This window comes from Dipodomys merriami, unplaced genomic scaffold, assembly GCF_024711535.1.
Source record: "Dipodomys merriami isolate MVZ:Mamm:240054 unplaced genomic scaffold, mDipMer1.0.p SCAF_22, whole genome shotgun sequence".
NCBI lineage: Eukaryota > Metazoa > Chordata > Mammalia > Rodentia > Heteromyidae > Dipodomys > Dipodomys merriami.
The window spans coordinates 12,592,134-12,616,627 of NW_027203604.1; the positions used below are offsets into that span (position 1 = coordinate 12,592,134).

Below are 24,494 nucleotides of genomic sequence, written 5' to 3' on the forward strand. Positions count from 1 at the left end.
CCTCCACAGCCTGCATCAGGCCTGTCTCTGAGTCTTGACCTGCAATGACCTGCAGTGTTAGCTGGCCAGGTGGAAGTGGGAATGAGTCCTGAGTCCTGTGACTCTGGCATTGTCCTCTGTCTTTGTTCATTTGTCCCATCTGGCAATTTGTATGGCTCAGAAGATGGACCGTGGCAAGAGAGGTGGCAGAGAAGAGAGGGGATGCTGAGAAGCCAGAGCAGTGTGTGCCCTAACATCCTGACACTTGATTTTGCCTTTCCCTCTTCCAGTGTTTCTTCTGCAGGCCACAAGGAAGCAACAGGGGTCTTCAAAGCCCAGGAGGAGGGAGTGGCCACTTCTTACCTGGCCAGGGATATCTGGTTCTTGGAGAGCCTACTGCCTGCCAGCTCTGAGCACGAACGCTGTGTGTATCATCTGCACTTGCACAACTCCTGCAGCTTCCTCCTCCTCCTCCTCCTCCCATGAGCCTGCCTGCTGAAGACACACCACATGTGAACCTCTACCCCAAAAGAATGTGTGGCCCCATCAGAGGGCTGCTTCTGGCATTAATGGTGGAATTTGGGACGGTGGTGGCATTTGTATCCATACCCCGGATGACCTGGGAGCTTGGAGGTGAGAGCTGGTGCTGTGTGGGTTTAGTGGCACAGGGAGGGGACAGGACATAAGGGGACACTGGCATGAATGGCTCCCCACCCAGCTCTTGACCCACTCATTTTGTGTAAGCAGAGAACCCGTGCTGCTGAGCAGAGAGATGCTTTGGTAAGTGGCAATATTCCTCAAGGCTTGCTCAAGGCCCTGACTAAGGGATCCCTGAAGGAACCTTCTTTCTTGGACTCTGTGAGACTCGGGTCCTTCCTGGGTCAAGCTCCTGCCCTGCGCACTGGTGAAGACTGGAGTGAGAGCTCCTTAGCTGAGCATCAGGCCTTGTGTCTGTGACATGTATTTGCTGCTCTCTCGTCTCAGCTGTGATTATCTCCTCCCCCAGAACCTGTGTCTTAGGATCTAGGATTCTGGTTGAAGGGATGGAGAATATAAGTACTAGGTGCTCAGCATGGGACTGCTTCTGTTTCCAGGCTGATATCTTCAGAGCCAAAACGTGTGCTCTGTGCTCTGTGTGGACCTCTTTCTTCACTATATATAAAATTAGAGCAACAAGTCTTCTTACCTAGACCTTCCCAATTTGTGTGGTTTTGTACAGCACAAATATCAAGTATTGGAAATTTTAGGGGTCCGTTGCTTAATGAAAACAATTTTAAAACAGATGACTGGGTCAAAAAGAGACCACTTTGTTCAAATTAATCCCAGCATTGTAAAACAGGTATTCAGAGTCAAGCTTCTTGGATGCATATGACACAGGTTATAAGTGGCCTTGCAGACAGAGAAAACTATGAGAAATAACATGTCATAAAGAGCTTGAGACGCTTCTTAAACTCCTGGTTTTTCAAACAAAAGGACACATCAAAAAAGCCAACAAAATTTCTCAAACTGATGCCTGGGCTGCTAAAAGATGAAACAACTTTTTAAAAAATTTAATGCTTATTTAGGCATGGTGCCCACATCTCTAATCTTTTCTCTTGGGAGCTAGAGGCACAGGATTCTCATCCTTGAAGCCAGAGTGAAACACCAACGATCATTTCATATCACAAGCATGAAACTTGGCATTCACATGAGAGTGGCAACTGTCTCAACACTTCTTTAAATTCTAAATTGTTTTGTTCTTTGCATACCAATCAGTGAATGATTGAGACACATCAGTGAGGTAGGTGGGCAGGTGAAGATGTATGGCCTGAGATCTCCTGGGAGATCTCATAATAGTGGTTTTAGAATTTGACAGAGATGAGAGGGTAGCCAGATGCACAGCCTTGAGTCACCTGGGTAAGTGATAGCCACTCATGCACATGTGAATATTGCAGCCCTGCTTTTCAAGGCTGTGTCCCCAGCCCTCAGCCAACAGCATATGCAGTACTCAAGATCTGTCCAAGATTAAAAATGCCATCTTGGGTCTGTCTCTCCTTCCCTGACTCTGCTAGTTCCCCTTTCTCCCTCAGAAGTAGAACTGATGCAGTTTCATAAGCCAGGCATATCCAACTACTCAGAGCTGCTGCTGAACAAGTACCAGGACATATTGTATGTGGGCGCCCAGGAGGCCATCTTTGCACTGAATGCACTCAACATCTCCCAGAAGCAGCTGGAGGTAGGTGATGGGCATACTATACTTTGGGTGGGGTGCAGCCATGCTAGAGTATGCGAGCTCTCTTGGTCTCATAGCCCACATTGTACCTTCTCATTATGTAGTCCATCTCTGGATATCCACAGACAGCCTGCCGAGGGCCCATTTCTTTTCACCTTTTCCTTTGAATTTTTCATTTTGAATAAGTTTCTACCATGCCCATGGCCAAAACATGTGATTACCACTACACTCCTATAGGTCCATAGGCCAGGCCTTGATTTTACTTTGCACCTTCCCTCTGTCTGTTGTCCTTAAGGGAAAAATCCATGGCTCACCTTCATCTGTGCAGTCCTTAGGGGGAGGATTCTTGGCTGTCCAAATAAGGGGGAGGAGGTGGGGTGGATCCAAAAAGTTCATGTCATCAACTAGTAATCAAATGGTGTTCAAATTGATCACAAATACCTTTCTTTTGGGTTTTCTTTAAAGTTTTTAACTGTTATTATAAAGATGATGTACAGAGGGGTTACAATTTCATAGGCAGGTAAAGAATATATTTCTTTTTGGACTCTCCCCCAAGTTTTCCCCTCCAATCCCCACCCACAGGTTGTATAGTTCAATTTCTACATAGTGTCCAGAGAGTACCATTCATTGCTGCATTTGCTGACCTTTATCCCTCCATTTCTGTGCCTCTTGTTATACTCTCAAAGTTATATAAATGAACAAACATAACAAAAAGAAAAGAAAAAAACAGCAAAAAAAAAGAAGAAAATCTCTTGGCTTTTGTTTGTTTTATGATTTAGTTTGAATCCACGTGAAATCAACTTGTCCCCACGAAGCCCCCTAGGCTGACTGCAGCTATTCGTTCTAGTTGAGCTGTTTCTTATACTGAACTCAGTTTCCTTTCTGAGAAAGCCATTCTGCACTTTGCTGTGTCTTAACCTTGACATCTCTCCTTGTATCCTAATAATGTCTGATGTGGACCTCTTGTCTTCTCGCATTTGGCTCTGGGGCTGACCTGGGTGAGACCAGTGCTTGCTGGGAACAGGGAGTCTAGAGAGCCAGGCCTCCCATATACACAGACTGCCCCCTCCTCGTCCACAGCAACAAGGCCAAAATGTGCTTTTCACCAAAATCACAAGTATATTTTTTTCACTTCTGCCTTCTCTCTTTAATTGGCAGCCACAAGTCCTGTAATAAGCAGAGTGCTTCTACCAGCAGTTTAGTCCCTGAGTTCCAGTGCATGGGGAAAGTGGGGACAGATGCTGGAGGCTTGCCTTTGCATGCCAGTTTTCAGAACAAGGGGTTTATGACTTCTACGCAGAGGGCAAGAGTGAGTTTTCAAGAGTGAGTTTTCAATGATCTGGTGTGTGTGTGTGTGTGAGAGAGAGAGAGAGAGAGAGAGAGAGAGAGAGAGAGAGAGAGAGAGAGAGAGAGAGAGAGAGAGAGAGGAGACAGAGAAACAGAGAAACAGAGAAACAGAGAAACAGAGAAACAGAGACTGAGACAGAGACAGAGACAGAGAGATCCTGGGGCTTGAACTCAGGGCCTAGGCACTATTCTGAGCATTTTGTGCTCAAGGACAGCACTCTACCACTGAAGCCATAGCACTGCTTCTGGTTTTTCTTTTTTTCCCTTTATTAGTGTAGTAAAGATAGAATCTCACAAACTTTCATGCCCAGGCTAACTTTGAACCATGTTCTTCAAATCTCAGCCCCTTTAGTACCTAGGATTACAGAGTGAGCCACACCAGTGCCCTACTAAATGGTTTGATTTTTTTAATACATTTCCTTTGCTCCCAGCCCTTGCAGATTAGCCCTATTTTGTTCCCCTTTGTAATGGACCTTATGCAAGCTGAGCAAATGCCCACCACTGAGCTATGCCCCAACTCCAGGACCTTATTTGATGCCCAGTGGCAGGCTGGGATATGGTGGCAGGCTTTGACCAGGCCCCTGCCACCAGGTATCCTGGGGTTGTTGCCTTACTCTCTGAGCCAGGCTGTCCCAAGCTGCTGGTGAGCATCCTGTCCCCATCTCTACAGCTCTGCTCTATCTTCATCCCCAGCATCTGCTTGATTCCTAATTTATGTTTGACACATCAGTGACTTTCAGAGCCTTATCCAGTGCAAATAGTATTTACCTCAGAAGTCACCAAACAGAATGGTGCTGCAGGCCCATCTCACATTCAGCCCTTCCTCTGTGTGACTCTGAGCTATGTTCTCCTGGTCCTCAGCCCAGGGTTCTGCCTGGTAGACTTTCTTAGTGAAAAGCCTGGGAATATGGTTCAGTACCAGTTACCATTTATGCCTCCATCCTTAAGGGTTCAGGTAGATGAGAAAACTCAGCTGCCTTTTACCTTCTGAGGGAAATTTGCAGGCAAGTGGGATCTTGTTCAGCCATTTGTGTGTCCCAATTAGATGTCCAATGCAGTGTTGCCACCTGTGTGGCTGTCTGCTCCTAGGAGAACACACTGCATTAGTTCAGAAAGACCTCTCACCTGGGCTCCCCTCTTCCAAGAAGGTCTGTGTGCTTTCTAACTGCTGAGCCCCTCATCTGTGCAAGCCTTGGAGTCTTGAATAATTCCTCTTATTATCTTTCATCAGTTTCCATCCCTCACCCAGGAAGAGGTGTTGGTTATTTTGGGAAAGTAAGGCATGGGTCTAGGGCCTTGCGATTCACCATCTGTCCTGTGCAGCTTTCAGCCCTGTGGTAGCTTTGGAGAGCAGGCTCCACCCCAGAAGCTCCTCTTAGGTCTGCCCAGGAAAAAACAAAACAAAACAGCTCCTTCCCTTATTCTCCCTCCATTACCCCTGTGGCCCTTTCCCTAGAAGTCCCCATCCAGCACCTACCACAGCCCAGGTAATGGCGCGCCTGAGGGCAGTGGTAGGGTCATCGCTGTGGCCACACCTTCCCACCCTTCCTGCAGCCACATCTCCCTGCCCTCTTCATATATAGTCAGTCTTCATCATTAGTCCCGCCTCTTGCCCCCTTGCAGCCTTGCCCCTTTTTCCCTTTTCCCCTCTCCCTTCCTCCCCTTTCCCTTCCTGCATGCTTGCACAGTATGCCCTCCCCGCCCCTCAATAAACTCTTTTTTGCCTAAACCATGTGGCAGTCTCCTTTTGCTGAGCCTTACACTAACCCTATACCAATTCCATTCAGGAGACCCAGCAACCTGAATCCTCCTAAGGAAGGTGCTGAGCTGACAGTACTCCTAATGCTTTCACCATCAGCCCCTGCCCACACACCTGTAAGGAACCCTAATTCTGCCACCCCTGAAAGAGGTGCCTTTAGCTCTTTGTCTCCTCCTCTTCCTTCTCCTCCTCCTTTTCCTTTTTCTCCTCCTTCTCCTTCTTGTTTTGCAACTAGACTTCAAAGTCACTCTTTCCTTAGCATGTGTTACTCGTCCAAGTGAACATTCCACACATACATAAATATGCACTGCTCAGATCCAGGCATTTCCAACCAGTCACACTTTCTACCCTCCAGGAATCGGGGCTGTTTTTCACTTCCACACATGAAAGAGAACAGGACGCAGTAGATCCTGTCTGTGTCTATGTGCCTTATTTAATTTACCATGGTGTCCCTTCCCTTGTTTCTATCCATTTTGTTGCAAATAACAGAATTCCATTCTCTCTCTTTTCTTACTCTATTGTGTAGATACACCATGTTTTCTTTATTCATCTATGGATGGGCTACTGGGTGAATTTCAAATGTTAGTATGTGTGTTGGGGGGGGTATCTTTTTTTGTTGTTTTTCAGTTTTTTGTGGGGCCTGAACTCAGGGCCTGGGTGTTCTTTTACTCAAGGCTATTGCTCTACCACTTTGAGCCACAGTACCACTTCCAGTTTTCTGTTGGCTAATTAGAGATAAGTGTCTCAGGGACTTTCTGTCTAGGCTGGCTTTGAACCACGATCCTTTGATCTTAGCCTCCTGAGTAACTAGGATTTCAGAAGTGAGCCACTAGTATTTTGTTTTTTACAAGATAATTTTCCACACTTCGAATACGTTAGTTTCTGCATTCTTTCATAGTGAACCAGACGGTTGTGAGAGCCTTCTATAGTCCAATAGTTTCTATCAAGGAGATAATCAGAATATTTAGGAAGGCTCCAAATGGCTCCCCAGCCATCCTCCCAAATCTGGGGTTTTACCTCATTTCAGAAGCATCTGGCCTCTGAACTCTACATGCTTTTAAGCTGTGCACTTTTAACCCACAGTTTAGCTTTCATTCATCCCTCCCTAATAGGTACACTGGAAGGCCTCAGATGAGACAAAAGCAGACTGCATAGAAAAAGGCAGATCAAAAGAGGTAAGTGCTTTTGTCAATTACAGACACCACATGTATTCCTTAGTTGTCTAATCTCACCAGTTCTGCATCTTCTGCATACAATTAAGTGTGGTGTGGTGTGGTGTGGGATTATATGCTGCTGTTGGGCTCTGTGAGGTCATCACAGAGCCTGGGAAACTTAATTCCTTCTGCTCCTGTCTAGTGGAGACCCATTCACAATAGGTGCCAGACACAGGATGCATTCAAAAAATGTTTTCTACATCATGAATTGGATTTCTTTAAACTCCTTGGATTTTTAACTGTAGAAAAGCTGTTTAGTGTTCAGTGTGCTCCCTGTATACTGCAGGGCTCTCGGCATGGTGACATTCAGATAGTGCTGGTTTGTCCCTTTCCTTAGGAATACTGGGTCACCTTCTCCATGTACTCCACCAACCTGTCCCTGCTTGGTACTTGCAGCTGCCTAGGTTTCCAATTTTGGAGCTCAGTCATTGATGATCATTGCTCATAACAGCTGAATTATAGCAAAGTGCAACTGTTGTTGCTTAGCTGAAAATGAAATATTTTTTTAAAACACACATTTTTTTTCTAAACATATTTAGGAATGTGTTAACCACTTTTCCTAAAGCAGTTCTCTCTAAATACAGTGTTCCCTGAGAAAGCAACAGGACAGCAGGCACTTTTGGAATCACACAGGATCTTTAAAACAGAGGGAACAGGCCACTGGCTCTGCCTTCCCTGCTCAGAGACAGAAAGTGGTCTGGAGCCCCTCCCTGCCCCTTGGGTGATTGTGAGCAACACCCCACCAGTTTCAAAACACTCACAGACAAAAATCTTCAAAGATTTAGATAAATTCTGACTGTAGCACATACAACCCAAGTACTGTCCACCCTAAAATAACATACTGGTCCTTCTGTGGGGCCTTAGTTTCCTGCTAGGGCCTTATTGCTCGATGACAGTTGGTGACACCCCTCAGTGCCCAGCTTCCCCTTCAGGTGAGACTAGAACTGGAAGAAAAGTTATTTCCTGTTTGAGTGTGTGCCTACAGAGAACAGTACCACATGGGAGGCAGAGGGCTGCTGTGCAGCATATGCTTTGGGAACTCTGCCAACTAAAGAAATGGTTTGTGTGTTTATGAGAGAAAAATAAATTTCTTTCTACAGTTATCCTTAATACAATTTGGGGTCAACAGTAAAACTGGTTTCTTTGTTTGGTCTCTAGGTGTTTGCCAAGTATCAGTTAGGGACTGAAGTGAAATTAGCCTGGCACCTGAAAAGCTTCTGATCATGACAAAGATAAAAAGACAAAACTATGCTATGGGAACTTGCTGGCTATCATGTGAAGTCAGAAGGAAAGGCAGGGCAGCACAGGACAGATTTCGTATGTGGATGTGGAGAGCACTTCAGTGGCTGCCTGTTGATGGTGTTTCTCTCCCTACAGACAGAATGCCTCAACTATGTTCGGGTGCTTCATCAGTTTACGTCAACCTTCCTTTACGTGTGTGGGACAAATGCATTTAAGCCCCTGTGTCAGTTCCTGGTGAGTACACAGACTTACTCCATGGTCATTCCTGCTCACAGCAGCCCAAGCAGTGGTTAAAGCAGGATGACCAGCTGGGAAGACATAAAGCAAAGTCTACCTCAAGATTACTAGGATTGTCTCAGGTCCACAGTGTGAGGGCTGAGACAACTGGAAGCCTCTCCAGAAAGCCTCCCCAGGCTGTAGAATGAGCATGCAGCCTACATGGCTAATCTGAACTTTGGTGTTCCTCACATAGGATATGGTTCAAGGCAGGGCTCAGGGCCCAGTGATCCTTGGCACTGGTGAAGAGATATTCTAGGAAGTATACTGCTGACAGCTGCCCTCTAATGCTGGGATCTTCATGTTCTGGCTGTGGTTGGCTCAGGATCACAGGATGAAGGTCCAGGGCTTGGGTGGTATGTGTGCTTGATCAGCGCATTGCTGAGTCTCAAGATGTCACCATTCATTGTCAGCTGTTGGTGGGACACTGACCACACTGCATGACCCTCCTAGCACCACCCGTTGTAAGTGACCTGAGGAGCATGGGCACCTCCTGTCCTTTCCTGAGTTACATCTGGACTGCTCCAACTGGAATCCTATCCTACTGCTGTGTGCTGCTGTGGAGGAGCCTTCTTCACCATAAAATCTAGAGAGGGTGAAACTCAGATCGTGGTGTGTAAGCCTTTTAGAAAAGATTTTTTATTCAGATTACCAGATAGGTTACTTGACAGTGACCACCTGCAGAAAGCGAAGGAGCATTTCTTTGTATATAGATGCATGGTAGAGTTGGAAATGAAACATATTTTCTAGTGACCATCCCTGGATTTAATAAGTTTCTGCAGTGTCCCCCCATACCTTAGCTGAGCTTCAGGTAGTACCAAACCCTCCACTGAGTACCTAATGAGTAAGATGGCTAATGAGCAGATAGCACACACAGCAGGGGCATGCAGATTTACGTCCTGTGTAAGCATAGCTGGATTGCAGAAGGTCACCTTACTACTCAGACCTCTTGGTTGGTTGTAGGTAACTGAACCCATGGGATGTGAAGCTGGCTAGGGAGAAAGTTATTGGAACATAGCTTTGTGTGTCACTGTTTCAATTGATTGAATTTAAAACAGCATCCCAGCTTTGGATCTGAGAGAGATCACTTGGCTAACATATAAGAGACACTGGGTTTGATCTCCAGCACAGAAAACAAAAAAGAAAAGCAAACTCCAGTCTAACCTTGAGTAAGAGAAGTGACACAATGAAGTATGGACTCCTTGATAAGTTTTAATGGTTAATTAGAATGGCTAATTGTGATGGCCCAAGCTTGTAGTCCTAATAGTCCAGAGTTGGGGGCAAAAGAATCAAGTTCAGAGCCAACCTGGGCTACATAGCGAGACCCTGTTTCCCATGAGAAAATAAAGAAATTCTCTTAGGAAACCTGGTGCTTGCAATAAGATTCACTGAGTAGTACTATATGGCCCTTGGTGCCCTCTGCTGCTGGAACTGAAAGTTGATGTGTACTGAAGAAGGCGTTTCTGAGATATAAAGACAGATACTTCTTTTTGCTTAAGAGCGAGCGAGAGAGAGAGAGAGAGAGAGAGAGAGAGAGAGAGAGAGAGAGAGAGAGAGAGAGAGAGAGAGAGAGAGAGAGAGGACAGTTTTCTAGAAACATTTTACTGATCGAGTAATTTTCAAGAAAGAGAAATCCTTGTATGCCATTTCTGGGGTGTTTCCCCGAGTTTCACCTGTAATTTCCTTTGTTTTTGCTTTTCCATGTTTGATAAATTTCCAACTGCTTTTGTAGTTGGCTCTGCCTACTTTATTCCTTATTCAGGTTGGGGTTTCCTGTCAGGTAGAGAAATTACTCCACAGTTGGGATTTTGCTGTCAGGGAAAGAAATTATTCTATGGTTGAAGTCCTAGCCTCTCCTTTCTTTCAATATAGCTTGGAATTATTTGAGTTGTTGAGACCATAGGTCCATTTGGCATGTTATCAAAGTTGCAAGAATTCCTATTCTTTTTATTTTTGTTTTATTTAACCAAAGAAAAGTCTGTTAGCTGATTACTGTGATTCTCTGTGTGTTATTATAGTAAAATACTGCATCCTATGGTCACTTGCTGAACATGGCCTGTATTTGGTTCTTACTGGCCTTTCTAACAACCCTAGAGCCACCAGCTTCTCAGATGAGGAGACTGAGGTTTGAGATCCTGCATAGCTCAGCCAAGGCCTGAGGTGCTGGTGTGGAGACTGAGCTGGGTGGCATACAGCATGTCTCCAAGGGCAGGGCTCATATGGTCCAGCACCCATTTTCTCAACTCCATTGGAATTTCCAGAACAAGGAATTTGTAAATCTGAATTATACACAGACACACTGTTATCATGGAAAAAGCAGATGTCTTATGATGCCTTTTTTTCTTTATTTAATGTAGAACTTAACAGACTTTGACTTTTTGTGGATAAAGAAAGATGGCAGAGGAAAATGTCCCTTTGACCCTACACACACTTATACATCTACCATGGTAGGTGAGTTCTGCTGATCTGGTTCCTTCAGCCCCTTTTTATATCCAAGTATTCTGTTCCTACTCAGAACTGATCACTTCCTTTCATTAATCTCTCTTTCCTGGAATTGCCCTAACATCACTTGCCCTCACAGAAGAAGTATGTTCCTTTTCACAGGACCCCTCTTAGCACAGAAGAGTTTTGAATTTCATCATTGAATGGAATAACAAGCAACCAGCATTATAGCATATTCATCATTGGTACACAGTGTTCAGATATTCCTTTTGAGAGAGAGTTGAGACACAGAGCCCATGTTTTGTGATAGTCTCACAACTCTTCAGCTAATGGTCTTATGGCTATCCCCTGCTAGTTCCAGATTCCAGTGATTCCATTTACATTTTTTCCACTCTGTGATGATGTGTTACACATAGTACCCATTCAGTCTTTACCTTCAGTGCAGTGTATAGTACATCACATATGAGTATAACAAAAGAAGCTTTGGGTGAGGTGATTCTGCCTTCCTGCACGCTAATGTTTCTAAGCACATTGATAGCAGGTGAGGTCAACAGTTTGCGTTAAAAAGAAAGTGCTTTTTTTATTTTTTGGTCTGTCATGGGACTTGGGAACTGTCCCTGTGCTCTTCAGCTCAAGGCAAGTGCTCTACCACTTGAGCCATAGCACCATTTCTGGTTAGTAGCTTATTGGAGATAAGTCTCACGGACTTTCCTGCCTGGGCTGGCTTTGAACCATGATCCTCAGATCTCAGCCTCCTGGGTAGCTAGGATTACAGGCGTGAGCCATCAGTGCCTGGCCCTTAAGTGTGGTTTTATGAGGGTAAAATACATGGTGAATGGAGGAGTATCTGTGTCACTATCATTTTACAGGCTGTAGGAAGTTCTCATTTGGTTCCATTACTACTCTTTGACTCAAAAAATGCAGTTCAGTGTGGCACCTGAGATTGTCCCTTGTAAAAGAAAAGTAATCAATGCACAAAGTGGACATGGCATCCTGGAAGTCTAGAAATGTATAGGGAAATCTTATCTCTTCTATATGAGGCCTAATATGGTTACAAAAAAATTGATCTCAGCCGAGTACTGTGGATCATGAGGGTAATGATAGCTACTAGGGTGGCTGAGCTCTAAGAATCAAAGCCAGTTCAAAGCCAGCCTAAATAAGAAAGTCCATGAGACTCTTATCTCTAACAAACCACAGGAAGCTGAAAGGGGAACTGTGGCTAAAGGTGGAGAGTGCCAAAAAGCTAAGTGAAAGGGCACAGATCCTAGTTCAAGACCCAATACCAGAAAACACACACACACACACACACACTTCATTCTCAGTGCCAGAGCAAAGGGCTCATCTGATATCCTATTCCTCTGTTCTCCCTGTTCCTGGGCCTGTGCAGATGGAGAGCTTTACGCTGGGACAACATACAATTTTTTGGGAAGCGAGTTCATAATCTCCAGAAACTATTTCTATAGTCATCTGCAAACAGAGTCTGACATCCCATGGCTACATGGTAAGATATAAAGTCTATAATCTGAAGAGAACACACTATTATACTTCCCTTCTGGCTGTGTCTGTGCAGTGAGCGTCCTGAATTCTCACTAGCTTCAATCCAGTGGAGCCACAAGAACTGCTTGGGCCCCCATTTGAATCGAGGGCATTACTTTTGGTTTGCTTTCTGCTAAGGTAACACTGAAAGCTGATTGTATCTCCTGCCCTGAGAATGGACCTCAGAGACTTTCATAAAGTGATACTGAAATTGGAAGTAGAGAACTAACATCCCTTTGGGATGTGGTATCATTGGGGCATGACATGAAAGATGCAGCAGTTAGGTAGTGTCAGGGTGCCTCGTCACCTGCATCCAACACCTCATGATATCTGAAATTTTGGGTGGATAGCAGGAAACTTTTAGCTGGGCTTTTCTTGGGGATGCTGGCAAGTGGGACCCAGAGCTTTTTGAAGCCTCTTGATCTCTGGACAGGTCCTGATGGCTATATGCAGGGACAGCCACCTACTCATTGGAGTGGGCCGGCCGAGCATATGCATATGTGGCTGGGGCTAATTGGATCAAGTCACTTGTTTAAATCAGAAGATGGTCTGTCTGCCAGCTGAAAGGCTCCAGAAAGCTTGCGGGGTGGAGCTTGGGAGAACTGTTCTGCAAGGCCAAAGCCAGGACCAATTCTGTGAGGCGGAGGAGAATGAGACAGGTTTGGTCAAGCTAAGCATATCATCAGTCCCAACCCTGAAGTCTCCTTGCACTGTGACACACACATACCAGAAGTCCTTGCAGGGAGTCCCTCAGGTCCCAAAACTGCAGTGACTGCCTGTGACACCATGGGGAGCAGGCAGGAACACAAAACTCCATGTGCAGGGTCAATCTTGTGTCATCTCTCTACAGAGCCTAACTTTGTCCATGCTGATGTGATAAGAAATAGCCCTTTCGACAACAAGGATGATGGTGACAAGGTGTACTTCTTCTTCACTGAAGTGTCTGTGGAGTATGACTTCCTTCACAACTTACAGGTCCCCCGCATTGCAAGAGTGTGCGTGGTGAGTGCTACCCTGCTAGCCTTGGCTTTTCCAGCCTATGGGAGTGGGAGCAGGCCTGGAAATGCACCTTTTCCTGCCACCCTATCCCTACCTGCCACAGCAGCCTCTTCTGACAGGCCTCTGTTCTTGGGAGCTCCGCTGGTGTCTGTGGGCACTAAAGTGCCATTCTCACTCATCATGCAGCTGAGCAGCTGTGGTTCTCGGCATTGTCCTCAGACCTCCCCAGTTAGGAGAAGTCAGTTTTGCTGAGTGTACTCACCAGATTCTGTGAGATTTTGAATCTCATTGTTTGAAGCTCTCAGTCACATGAGGGTGAATTCATACCTTAAGTGTAAAAAGTGAAATCTGCAGTAAAATGTCTGTCTGTCTCAAAGCCTACAGTGTGTGGAGGGGCAGAGTTGAGGATGCTATTACATGCAGGTGCTTAGGTAGCACAGAGAATTGCCTTGGGTTTAGTTAGTGGCTAGACTGACATTTGGGGCAAGTAGACGAACAGGTCTCAGATAGAGCATTGGAACCCAGGGAAAACACAATCACTAAAGTTAGTCACCGGATCTTGTCCCCCCCATGAGCGCCTTTAGAAGCTCAAATGCCACATGGCCCTTTGATGTGGCAGTCACCGTGGATCATTTTACCACAGAAGGAAGGATCTCATGCCAACATGGCACAGACCGGGTACTCTGGATACCTCTTCCTTAGCAGCATAGTATGCAGGGCAGGATGTAGTTGTGGTACATACTTGACTTGTCTGGCTTACACCTTAGCAGCTGCCAAGACCTCTACCCACAGCTTACTGACTCAGTTCCCCAAGTGTCACTCACTGTTAGTACCTCATTCCTCATCCTGCAGGACTGAGGTCAGGTCGATACTATTAATGTATTCTTTTACTTCATTAATGCATTTTTATCCCATATGTGTGCCTGTGGCAAGAGTCATGTATAAATTAGTCATAGAATGATATTAGTGGTATTAACTAATGATAAAGCAGTGGGGCCATATAGTATAATAAAGTTGATGTGCTGTGTGTGGTGGGTGGGCACAGGAAGGCCAGAACTCCCCACAGGTATGCAAAGGGCCTAAGAACAGCACTGGCAGGAGAGGCCAAGAGCTCTCATTCTCCTCCGCCCCTACAGCTTGTGGCTGTCAGAGCACAGGAGCCAAACCCACCTTGGCCCAAACCTTTACAGGATGTTGCAGGAAAATCCACGAGCAGGATCCTGCCTCCTCTCACCCTAACCCAAACATAAGCCTCTGGTCTCAACAGGTCTGTTCGGAGGTGGATCTGTTGTCCTCTAAGAGTCCATTTCTTGTCCTGAACGTACCTCCAATGATAGACTGAGGCCAGTATGAGCACGAGCCCCAGACCCTGCCACCCTGTGAGCACAGACCCTTGCACTGCCCCTCAGGACTTGAAAGCCCATGAGACAAATGGCCACAGAGCTGCTGGAACATTCCCCTGCTAATCATCAGAAAGAGAATGAAATTCTCTTAGGAAATTCATCACTTGTCCTAGGATTTCAAATAGAGATATAAAATCATTATGGCTAAAATAAAAGTAGCAGGCTGGGAAGGTGGCTCAGTGGTAGAGTGCTTGCCTCACAGGTATGAAGCCCTGGATTCGATTCCTCAGCACCACATACACAAAAACAGCCAGAAGTGGTTCTGTGGCTCAAATGGTGTAGCACTAGCCTTGGCAAAAGCAGCTCAGGGACAGTGCCCAGGCCTTGAGTTCAAAACCCAGGACTGGCAAAAAATAAAGTAAAATAAGCTTTTCCATGTCCCATTCTTCTGTATGCACACTTCGCAGGTTCAGGTCAGTGTGTCCCTACTAATGAATAGATTGTTTGTTCCTAGATCCCTAGTGGGTTCCTAAAAACACATGTGCTACCAAAACCAATATATGCTTTCTTTCCTAAACATATATTTGAGAAACTTTAACATGTAAATTAGGCACAATAAAGATTAGCAATAAAAACGAATGATGCCTAGAACAATGATAATGGTATAGTCTAATAAAATTCGTGTAGTAAAAAGACTGAACACAGAAACTGAAACTGGCATGGTCCAAAAAGAAATGTTCAATTTACCTGACTTATATAACTATAACCCCTTTATACATCACCTTTATAATATCAAGAAAACATTAAATAGAAAACCTAGACATGGTACAAAAAAAATGATGAATGTGATAGGGGGTCATCTGTGTTCTCTGCAAGTCACAAGTCGTATAAACTTCACAGTTGTCTCTCACTGATCAGCACATTAAACAGTGTTCAAGAAAGAACCTAGTAGTTCCAAAGCCCTTTAGCCATAATTCAGCAGGTAGAATGGAAATAGAGGCATAGATATATTCACCCAAGATGGAGTTCAGTATTGGAGATTGCCTAACGCTGTGTGGCCCTTGTACTTTGCTTGACATTTTCACATTTTCACTTTCAACTTTATTGTCATTTCACAAAAGACCCTGCCGTTTCAGAGCCAGAACTCAAGAATGCACTAAAGAACTGTAAACATGGTTGTCATGAAATGAGTCTTCAGAGACGGGATTTTGGGGGGGTTGCTTTTTCTTTGTACTGCACGAAGTGAGATTTGAGCCCCCTGAGAAGACAGGTGGGCACTGTATCTGTCACCTGGACTGTTTGTGGGGTCTCCTAGATTCCCCTGTAATATCCTGTCTCTTGGGTTTTAGGATGACCAGGGTGGCCAGAAAATCTTGCAGAATAAGTGGACATCGTTCCTGAAGGCCAAGCTACTCTGCTCCCAGCCAGACCTAGGCCTGATCTTCAACATTTTGAAAGATGCCTTTGTACTGCGCCACCCAAGATCCAAGGAACCTGTTATCTATGCACTCTTTACGCCCCAACTGTAAGTGCCCTCTGTGGGAAGGAGTGCTTCCCTCTAGCCTGCTGCTCTGCAGGCACTGAACTGGCCTGTGCTCGCTCCACAGGAACAATGTGGGTCTGTCTGCAGTCTGCACCTATGCACTGTCCACGGTGGAAGCAGTGTTCTCTCATGGGAAGTACCTGCAGAAATTCTGTGTGGATTCCTACCCCAAGTGGGTTATTTACCATGGTGAGGTGCCCACACCTCGGCCTGGAATGGTGAGTGGGACAGAGGCTGCAGGGAGGCATGCTCTTCTGGTTCAAAGTTCAAGGCTCAGTGGCTGAAATTTGATACAGGTGCCAGAGCTTCACTGCAAGGGGTTCAACTGATTATACTCTCCTCTCTGTACAAGGTGGGATGTTCTGTGGGTCTGAGGTCACAAACACTGAGCCTAGCTCTTCTCTTTTCTATGTGCTGTGTAATGGTTTTCACCATACTGTTATTAATCAGCTGTGGTACTGACATGCTGTGTCTTGAATTTACCATGATACATAATTGCATAGTACAGTTGGGACTCATTCATGTTCAGTTTCCTACAAAGATCTGCACAATTTGGCTACCATTTGGGTGGTTCTTTGGGCTGGACTGGTCCTTGAAGTTTCTCTACACCTGAGCCTGGACTTCATACAACCATCATTCCTCCTGGGTAGAGTGAAATACACTATTTTGTGCTCATGAATTTTGGCATTTGCATATGATGAATCTGGTACCAAAAATCCTTCTTGACTTTCATATTTTATGTTATTTAGAACCTGTTTTTCAGCAATGCATAGTTGGTATGTTTCCATCATATAAGTTTTTTCCATTTGAAAGCTTTAATAGTTTTCATTGATACATAATTCCTCCCCTGTTTTGAGGTAAAAAATAGTTATGTCTTGTGATCATGCTTTAATAGTGTAACACTGTTTCCTCTGACTACAATGGAGAGGCTTTGTCTTCCTATCACCCTGTGGAGACATTCAGTGTAGGTTCTGCAATGCTGCACTTGACCTGATTGCTGACTTTGAGCTTGGTCCGGCACATTAACTGGAAAAAAATGTTGTCCTCATAGTGCATCAACAGTGAGACACGGGCAGCCAACTACAACAGCTCTTTGGATTTACCAGACAACACACTGCTGTTCGTCAGAGACCACCCTTTGATAGAAGAGTCAGTAACTCCAATAGGCAACAGACCCATATTAGTAACAAAAGGTGTGAACTACACCCAGATCGTGGTGGACAGGACCCGGGCCCTGGACAAGAACTTCTATGATGTCATGTTTATTGGCACAGGTGTGTTCTGAGGGCTTCACAGTCACAGGGCACATGTCCTTGAGTAAGAGGTCTGGGAGGTTCCTTAAAATTCCCTACTTAGATCACAAAGCATCTGCCTTGAGGTGACTCAGGGGGTTTGTGGTAGTGGGAAAGGATTTCTGAGATATTACCCCCACTGGCCTTCCAGATGCAGGAGATCATCAGTGCCTGGGATGCTTACAAAGAAGCAGGGTTGGGCTGTTGCAAAGAAGTCCTGTTGTTCAACAACAGGGGTCATGCCTGTACCAGTGGTAGTTGTAAACACTGATCAGCCTGGCATTTCCTAAGTGCTTTTGGGAGGCTTTGTCCCCACAACTTGGGAGAAGTCAAGCTGAGATGGGTCCTGAGCTGTAGGGGGGCACACCTCCCCTCAGGATCGGTTTTGTGGGATGGAAGCAGTGGCTGGCAGTCACAGCAGCTGGCAGGATACCAAGCCCATCACTGGAAATGTCCACCTTCCTTCTGCTCTGCTTTCTCACCCTCTTGAGGTCTCTGTGTAGTTGAGTCCCTGAAGAGCCAGTGGATCCCAAGATCCAACTCACATGAAATCTGCCATCCACTCTCTCAGTGCAGACTCTGTTGATGGAAGGTTGGGAGGATCAACCATGGGATAGGACTTCTACTTCATAAGAAAATCAGAGTAGCTTGTCACCCGAATGTGCAATGGTTTCTTTGCCAAAGGCTTTCTTCTTCATTCCTAATGCAACATTGTCCTCTTAGTCTCAGCATCTCAGTGAGTGAGGGATGCGAGAGTGTAGAAGGAGTATTTGCTCTGATACCGGTGTATTTGGTGTGTCCTTCTGGGGCTTTCTTAGTGACCTGTGGATTTGACCTTGCAGCACGGGGCACCCTGCACAAAGCTGTCCAACTGGAGAAGGGCATGCACATCATTGAGGAGACACAGCTTTTCAGGAACTCTGAGCCAGTCCAAAACCTCTTGCTGTCCTCAAAGAAGGTAAAGTTGTCCGGGCAGCAGGGCTGGAGGGCTGCCCTGCTGGGTGGCTCTGAGATTCTGTCACGTTAGCTGGGCCTTCCTGAGCTTGGCTGCCCTGGTCTGTCTAGTCCAGATGAGCTGGCCTTAGACATGCACACAAAGCCCCTCAAGGGATGTGGGATTTCAAGGTTGGCAAGTACACACTCAGAGCTGAGGAGATGAAACTTCAATGAGTCATTAGTATACATGGTAGATGCCACATATTCAATCCTCATGAAAATACATTGCTGTGCCTTCATCTGTGAGATTGGAGACTGTGTTGGTGACATGTCAGGTTGTGCAGAGACTTTTCAGGATAGAACCTTGCGAGAAAAAAATGTTTGTTCCCTGTACTCTACAGCTTGCTATCTCAGCACTGCACTTGCTCTCCAACCTGAGGTCGTGAGGATTTCTTGGCCTGGTCCTTCAATGTGTTCTATAGGTTTGGATGCTATATGCTTATGCCCAGGTACTCAGCCATGCTTATAGGTCCAGTTAACCATAGACAATTCATAAAGGTTCAAGCTTGACTGTAACCACCAAGCTTAGCATGCCCTAAACTTTGCTAGCGCAGAAATCATTTTTACATAAATATACATATATGTATGTGTGTATAGGTATAATCATTTAGCTGAAAGGCTGTATAGAATCTGCTAGCCTGCAGGGATGGCTAGGTTTGGTCCACTTGCTATAGTCTGACATCTAGTCACATGTCACATACTGTGGGAAGTGGTGCCACTCAGTGTCACAGCTTGTGTGGAGTATTAAGAAGAATGTACATGAGTCCAGATTCTGATTACTATGTGTGTGTTGTGTGATCCTGGCCAGGCCAAGTACGTTCTCTGTCCCTCTGTCCTACACTGTACCATATGGGTAAAGAACCTCCTCACTGAGTTGTTGTCAAAGGAGTCTTGGGAAGTTCAGAATCCAGGAAGAACCTGTGAGCTATGCTGTCACCTGTCTCACCAGGAGAGGGGATGGGTCAGAGGCCCTGCCTGTCACATGCCTATTAGATCAAGATCCTTCCCTCTGCTGGTTGGTGTTTCCTAAGAGCATCAGGTGGAAGTTCCATACTGAGCTTGGTCGTACTTATAATGTGGACCATGTTTCTTATGTTCAGTGCTCGCTCTTGCAATATGGCTTTTGAATATACCTTATTTCGAATCCTGTCTCTGGGACGCAAGTTCTTTTTGTTTAATATATTATTAATATAATATGACAGACAGAAGAATTACAGTTACATAAGTCAGGAAATGAGTACATTTCCTTTCATATAGTTGTCACCCCTTCACTCGAACTCTGTCCCTCCCTCTTGTCTTCACCAGCAATTGTATAGTTTACTTTCCACAGTGTCCTCTGAGCACCACTGCTGCACTGCTGTACTTTTTCACCATTTTTCCCTTAAGTTATGTGACCCCCTCAAAGATAGACATATGAATAAACCATACAGAAAAAGAAGAAAATGTAACAACAAAATAAATTTTGTTTCCATATATGGAGTTTGTGTGTGTATAGAGAGAGAGAAGGGGGGGCATATAGGGATTGCACCTTTAGGTTTCTCCCCTAAGAACATCCTCGTTTGGTCTCACTGAGTCTACAGTCATATCCCAGTGTATTTTATATATAACTTCTGCATATGAGAGAAAACACGTGCCATTTGTCTTTCTGAGCTTGGATTACTTCACTTAACCTGCTTTGTTCTAGGTCCATCCATGTCCCTGCAGATGACATTGTTTCATTCTCTATCATGGCTGTGTAAAATTCCATTGTGTATAGGTACCACAGTTTTTGGATCCATCAATCTATTGTAGGGCATCTGAGCTGTTTTAATACATATCTTGGCTATTGTAAATAGTGTGGCAATGAACATGGATGTGCAAGTATCTTTATGGTATCCTGGCTTGTCATATTCTGAGTAGATGCTCAGGAGTGGTATGGCTGAGTCATAGGCAAGATCTATGTTTACTTTTTTGAGGAACCTCCAGACTGTTGTCCAGAGTGGTTGTATTAGTTTACATTCCCACCAACAGTGCCATAGAGTTCCTTTTCCCCCACATCCTTGCCAACTTTTGTTGTTCAAATTCACAATGTTGGCCATTCTAACTGGTGTGAGATGGTATCTCATAGGTGTTTGGATTTGCATTTCCTTAATGGCCAGGGATAATGAGCATTTCCTCATGTTTCTTTGCCATTCTTCTGAGAATTCTGTACTTCTTTGCCCATTTGGTGTCTGATTCATTAGCTTTAGAAGGTGTTAGTTTCATGAGCTCCTTGTATATGTTCGATATTAGGTCATTGTCTGATGTAGTTTAATAACTATGACCTTACATATGAAGAAACTTTTTAAGTTGATATAGTACCACTTACCAACTCTCTCACCTTTCTGCTGTGCCCCCAGAACTGTTTTTTAAAGTTTCTACATGTACCTCTGAGTTTTAGTGGTTTTCCTACTCTCCTGCAGTAATTTCAAAGTTTCAGGTCTGATATTGAGCTCTTTGATCCACTTTGAGTTGATATTGGTGCATAGTGACAAAAGGGATCCACTTTTAGTTGTCTGCATATGGATATCCACTTTTTCCAACACCAATTATTGAAGAGATGAGACTATCTTTTTTTCACTGTATATATTTGGCTCCCTTATAAAATATCAGGTAACTGTATATTTCTGGGTCTTCTAATCCATTCACCTTTGAGTTTCAATACCATGCTGTTTTTGGCTTGCTTTTTTGTCAGTCATAGGGCTTGAACTCTGGGCCTGAGTGCTGTCCCTCAGCTCTTCAGCTCAAGGCTAGTGCTCTACCACTTGAGCCACATTGCCACTTCTGGTTTTCTTTGTTCTGCCATCCTCAGATCTCAGCCTCCTGAGTAGCTACGATTACAGGTGTGAGTCACTGGCATCCAGCTGCGGTTTTCGTTATTAAAACTCTGAAGTAGAGCGTGAGGTCTGGGATTGTGAGACCACTCATACTGCTTTTTTGCCTAGAACTGTTTTGTCTATTCAAGGTCTTTTGTTGTTCAATACGAATGTTTTTACTGTCTTCTTTGTCTTGGTAAAGAATGTCATCAGGATTTTACTGGGGATTGTGTTCAATTTATCATTTTTAGCAGTTTGGCCATTTTCACATTATTTCTTCCTATCCACAAACATGGAAGTTCTTTCTGTTTCTTGATGTCACCTTTGATTTCTTTCTTCAAATTTTTATAGTGTTTGCTGTAAAAACTTTGTGCATCTTTAGTTAGATTTATCCCCAGGTATTTTTGTATGGGGAGGCTATTGCAAATGGAGTTCTTTTCCAGATTTCCCTCTTACACATTTTTGTCATACAGAAAGGCTATTGATTTTTGTGGGTTAATATCCTGCTACTTTGTGGGACAGGCAAGTTCTCTGGCCCAGAGCAATTTCTCTGTGGTAGAAATCTCAGGTTTCTACATGTGCCAGAACAGCATGAGGCAGGGGTGGACATTCACACTGGTCCTTCTGAGTGCCGTCTTCCTGGAGCTGATGCCTTGCTAGGACCTCTCTGGCATTACTGAGAACAGGACAGAGCATACTATAGAGTGGAAGGGCAGTGAGATGAACTCTCCCTCCCCATAGCCAACCATCTGCCTCTCACTGGACTATTAGATCAGGCAGGAGTACCCTTCAACCTGCCTAAGGCCACCACTTGTGTTCTACAGCATTGTCCACACTGCTTTGGGCATTCCAGCAGGATCCAGCTCAGTATCCTCCCTTGAGTACTTCAGATTTCAGTCCAGTAATTCTCCAGACTAATCTGGAGGTCATTTGAAAGTCCTCTTCTCTGATGAGCACATGACCACACTACACTTGCCAAGGTTGAAGCTGGCCCAGGCCTCATCTGCTGCTTGCTTCCAAGCAGTTTTCATCCTTGGAAGAGCAGATCCTTTTTCCCTTGTGCATCTGGACTTGCTCAAGTGGATCTATAGCACTAGGTGTTTAGAAACTTCTAGCCTGTGAGACTTGGATTGCAACAAGGACTGTGAGTCACAACCAGGTGCTAGATCCATGTTGAATGTAGCCTCTGAAGGTGAAGATGTGTTTCATCTGACTAAAACTAGTGCATACCCTTAGGAATCTCTGATCTTAGTTAGAGGGTTTCTAGGTTTCTAATGTGAAACAGAATTCCCAGACCAAGAGATGGTTTCTTAGATATAACCAAGAGTCCTGATAGCCTATGGACACTGTGCTGCCACCAGGACAGCAGCTGGGCTTGACTTGGAGTTGCTGTCATACCAAGCCACAGTCCCAGAAGTTGGAAGTCTAAGAAGTGCTTGGCTCTGAGTAGTTCCACACAGGAGCATGGCAGCTGATTTCCTCCTCATAGAGACAGATGAGTGGAAAGCCACAGGTGCTGTTTCCCATTGGCTTGGATTACCAACCTTCTGCTCATTCTTTGCAAGTGCTTAATAGTGTCTTCACACCTGGTGCTGGATTCCAGGCTTCAGTGATACAGTGCCCTGTCTTGGGAATTGTGTTGGTGCATTCTGTCATTTGTGCCAGGATGCACCTGCTTAGAGACTGTGCTGTTTGGACTCTGGCTGTGGTGATGTCTCACCTGCAGGGAGACTGGGAGGACATCCTGGGTGGTCCAAAAAGGAATCCCCTCCACAAGCAAGGGCACTTAGATGTCTTTGGGACTGAACAGCCTGCTCTTGAAACAGGTGCAAAGAAATGGGACTGGCAAAGGCCCAGTTAGCCTTGTCCTCTTGAACTCAACACACTGCCTTGACTTTCACACAAGCTGTAATGGACAGTGGTCTTAGCCCTCTGTATTCTAACTGGATGGTTTTGATTTAGAGAGGCCTTTCTCCCTTCATGCAGCTCAAGGTCATTCTTACCATGTTCCCACAGCTGCTGGAGAATCTTGAAACCCCTCAGAACACACAGAACAGCAAGTTTGTCTATGCCAGCTCCAACTCAGGAGTGGTCCAGGTCCCTCTGGCCTTCTGTAGGAAGCACAGCAGCTGTGGGGAATGTGTGCTGGCGCGGGACCCCTACTGTGCCTGGAGCCCCTCTGAGCATGCCTGTGTGGCTCTCTCTGAGGCTCTGAACTGCACCAGGAGGTATGCACTGGTACTGTTGGCGAGCAGCGCTGTGAGTGAGCAGGAAGTGATGGGTGTCCTTTCTCTTGCAGGACTTGCATTCAGGACATGAGTGGTGATGTGTCCTCATGCCCACGTGAGTTCTCCCTGTTATTCCATCCCCTCAGGAACAGTTAGGCCAATCAACCACTTCATGGTATTTTTCTCTGAGGTGTGTGTGCATTTTCCCCTGCTTGAGCAAAAGTTGTGTCAAGTCACATATTGAGTCTGTATCATTTTGAATGCCAAAGGACCAAATCCTATATTGCAAATATAGATTTTATGGTCAAAATTATTTAAAATATTGTATGCATTTACCTCTAGGCTTATGTACATTAGATCCACTTGAAACATAAATGATTTCTGATCACCTAATGAGACATACACAAATACTTCAAAATCTGAACAGATTTGAAATCCAAGACACATCTGGTCCCAAGCACCTCAGACAAGAGATCCACAGTCCCTAATTTTTCACCTACCCTTGGCAGCCTACTGGTAACCAGAGGCAGGGATTGAATGAGGCCAGGATTCTCTGTCCCAGCCTTCCTCCCCTTTCTGACCAGACAGCTGTCTTCTGGTGAGGAGAAATGGAAAAGAAGGGGGAAGACTGGCATGCAATATAAGCCTTTTCTGGGCCACCAGATGCACAGCTGGTAGAGCTTGGCCTCCCTGACCTGATGAGCTTTCTCCTGGGACACAGAGTGGAGATGAGATCTCTGCTGCTCAGAGTCCTCTGGTGTCCTTGTCCCTAAGGGTTGCTGGCTGGGTCTCATCTTACTTTTTGGTCAGGTTTGTCTTTGTCTTAGTGCTCTTGAAGTTCCATCTTGAATATTTCTGTGTGATCTGTGGGCATTATTCTATTTTTGAAAGTAGCTAATATCCCTATTGTTGATGCTGTGCACATTATGTTCTAGCTGAAATTATAGAAAATTATCAGAAGAATACTTACAAACAGCATTGTACAGCATACTTAACATGTGATGCAAAGTCCAACATGGCCCAAATACTGTGGAAGTTCTACAATGAGACAATGAACCCTAAGAGACCCAAGTATGTTTTTGAGAAAAGGAAAAACCTGATCATCTTCAACCTGACTGAGAGAGACAATGGAGTGTACAGCTGCCTGTCAGTGGAGAAGATTGGCAACACTACAGTCTCCCGCATGCTGAAGAGCTATTTACTGGAAGTGAAGCATGACCCAAACCCTTACTGCTACAAAATATAGAATAAT

The 24,494-nt window shown here is 45.0% G+C and overlaps 2 protein-coding genes across 2 annotated transcripts in view; both read left to right on the forward strand.

Moving 5' to 3' along the window:
• LOC138834922 (semaphorin-4D-like) overlaps positions 1–465 on the forward strand; it is a 40,259-nt gene extending 39,794 nt beyond the window's left edge. Inside the window, exon 13 of the mRNA XM_070033720.1 lies at positions 270–465. Coding sequence (XP_069889821.1) covers positions 270–465 — 196 coding nt within the window. The remainder of the gene's footprint in view (positions 1–269) is intronic.
• On the forward strand, positions 462–24,488 carry LOC138834923 (semaphorin-4D-like). Its single transcript, XM_070033721.1, has 14 exons — positions 462–612; positions 2,049–2,194; positions 6,410–6,472; positions 7,889–7,987; positions 10,387–10,480; positions 11,859–11,972; positions 12,858–13,009; positions 15,699–15,874; positions 15,957–16,110; positions 16,944–17,166; positions 18,027–18,142; positions 23,067–23,242; positions 23,314–23,357; positions 24,178–24,488. Exons 1-14 carry the CDS (start codon positions 462–464, stop codon positions 24,486–24,488), a joined length of 2,019 nt encoding a protein of 672 aa, XP_069889822.1.
• Positions 24,489–24,494: the final 6 nt, after the last annotated feature.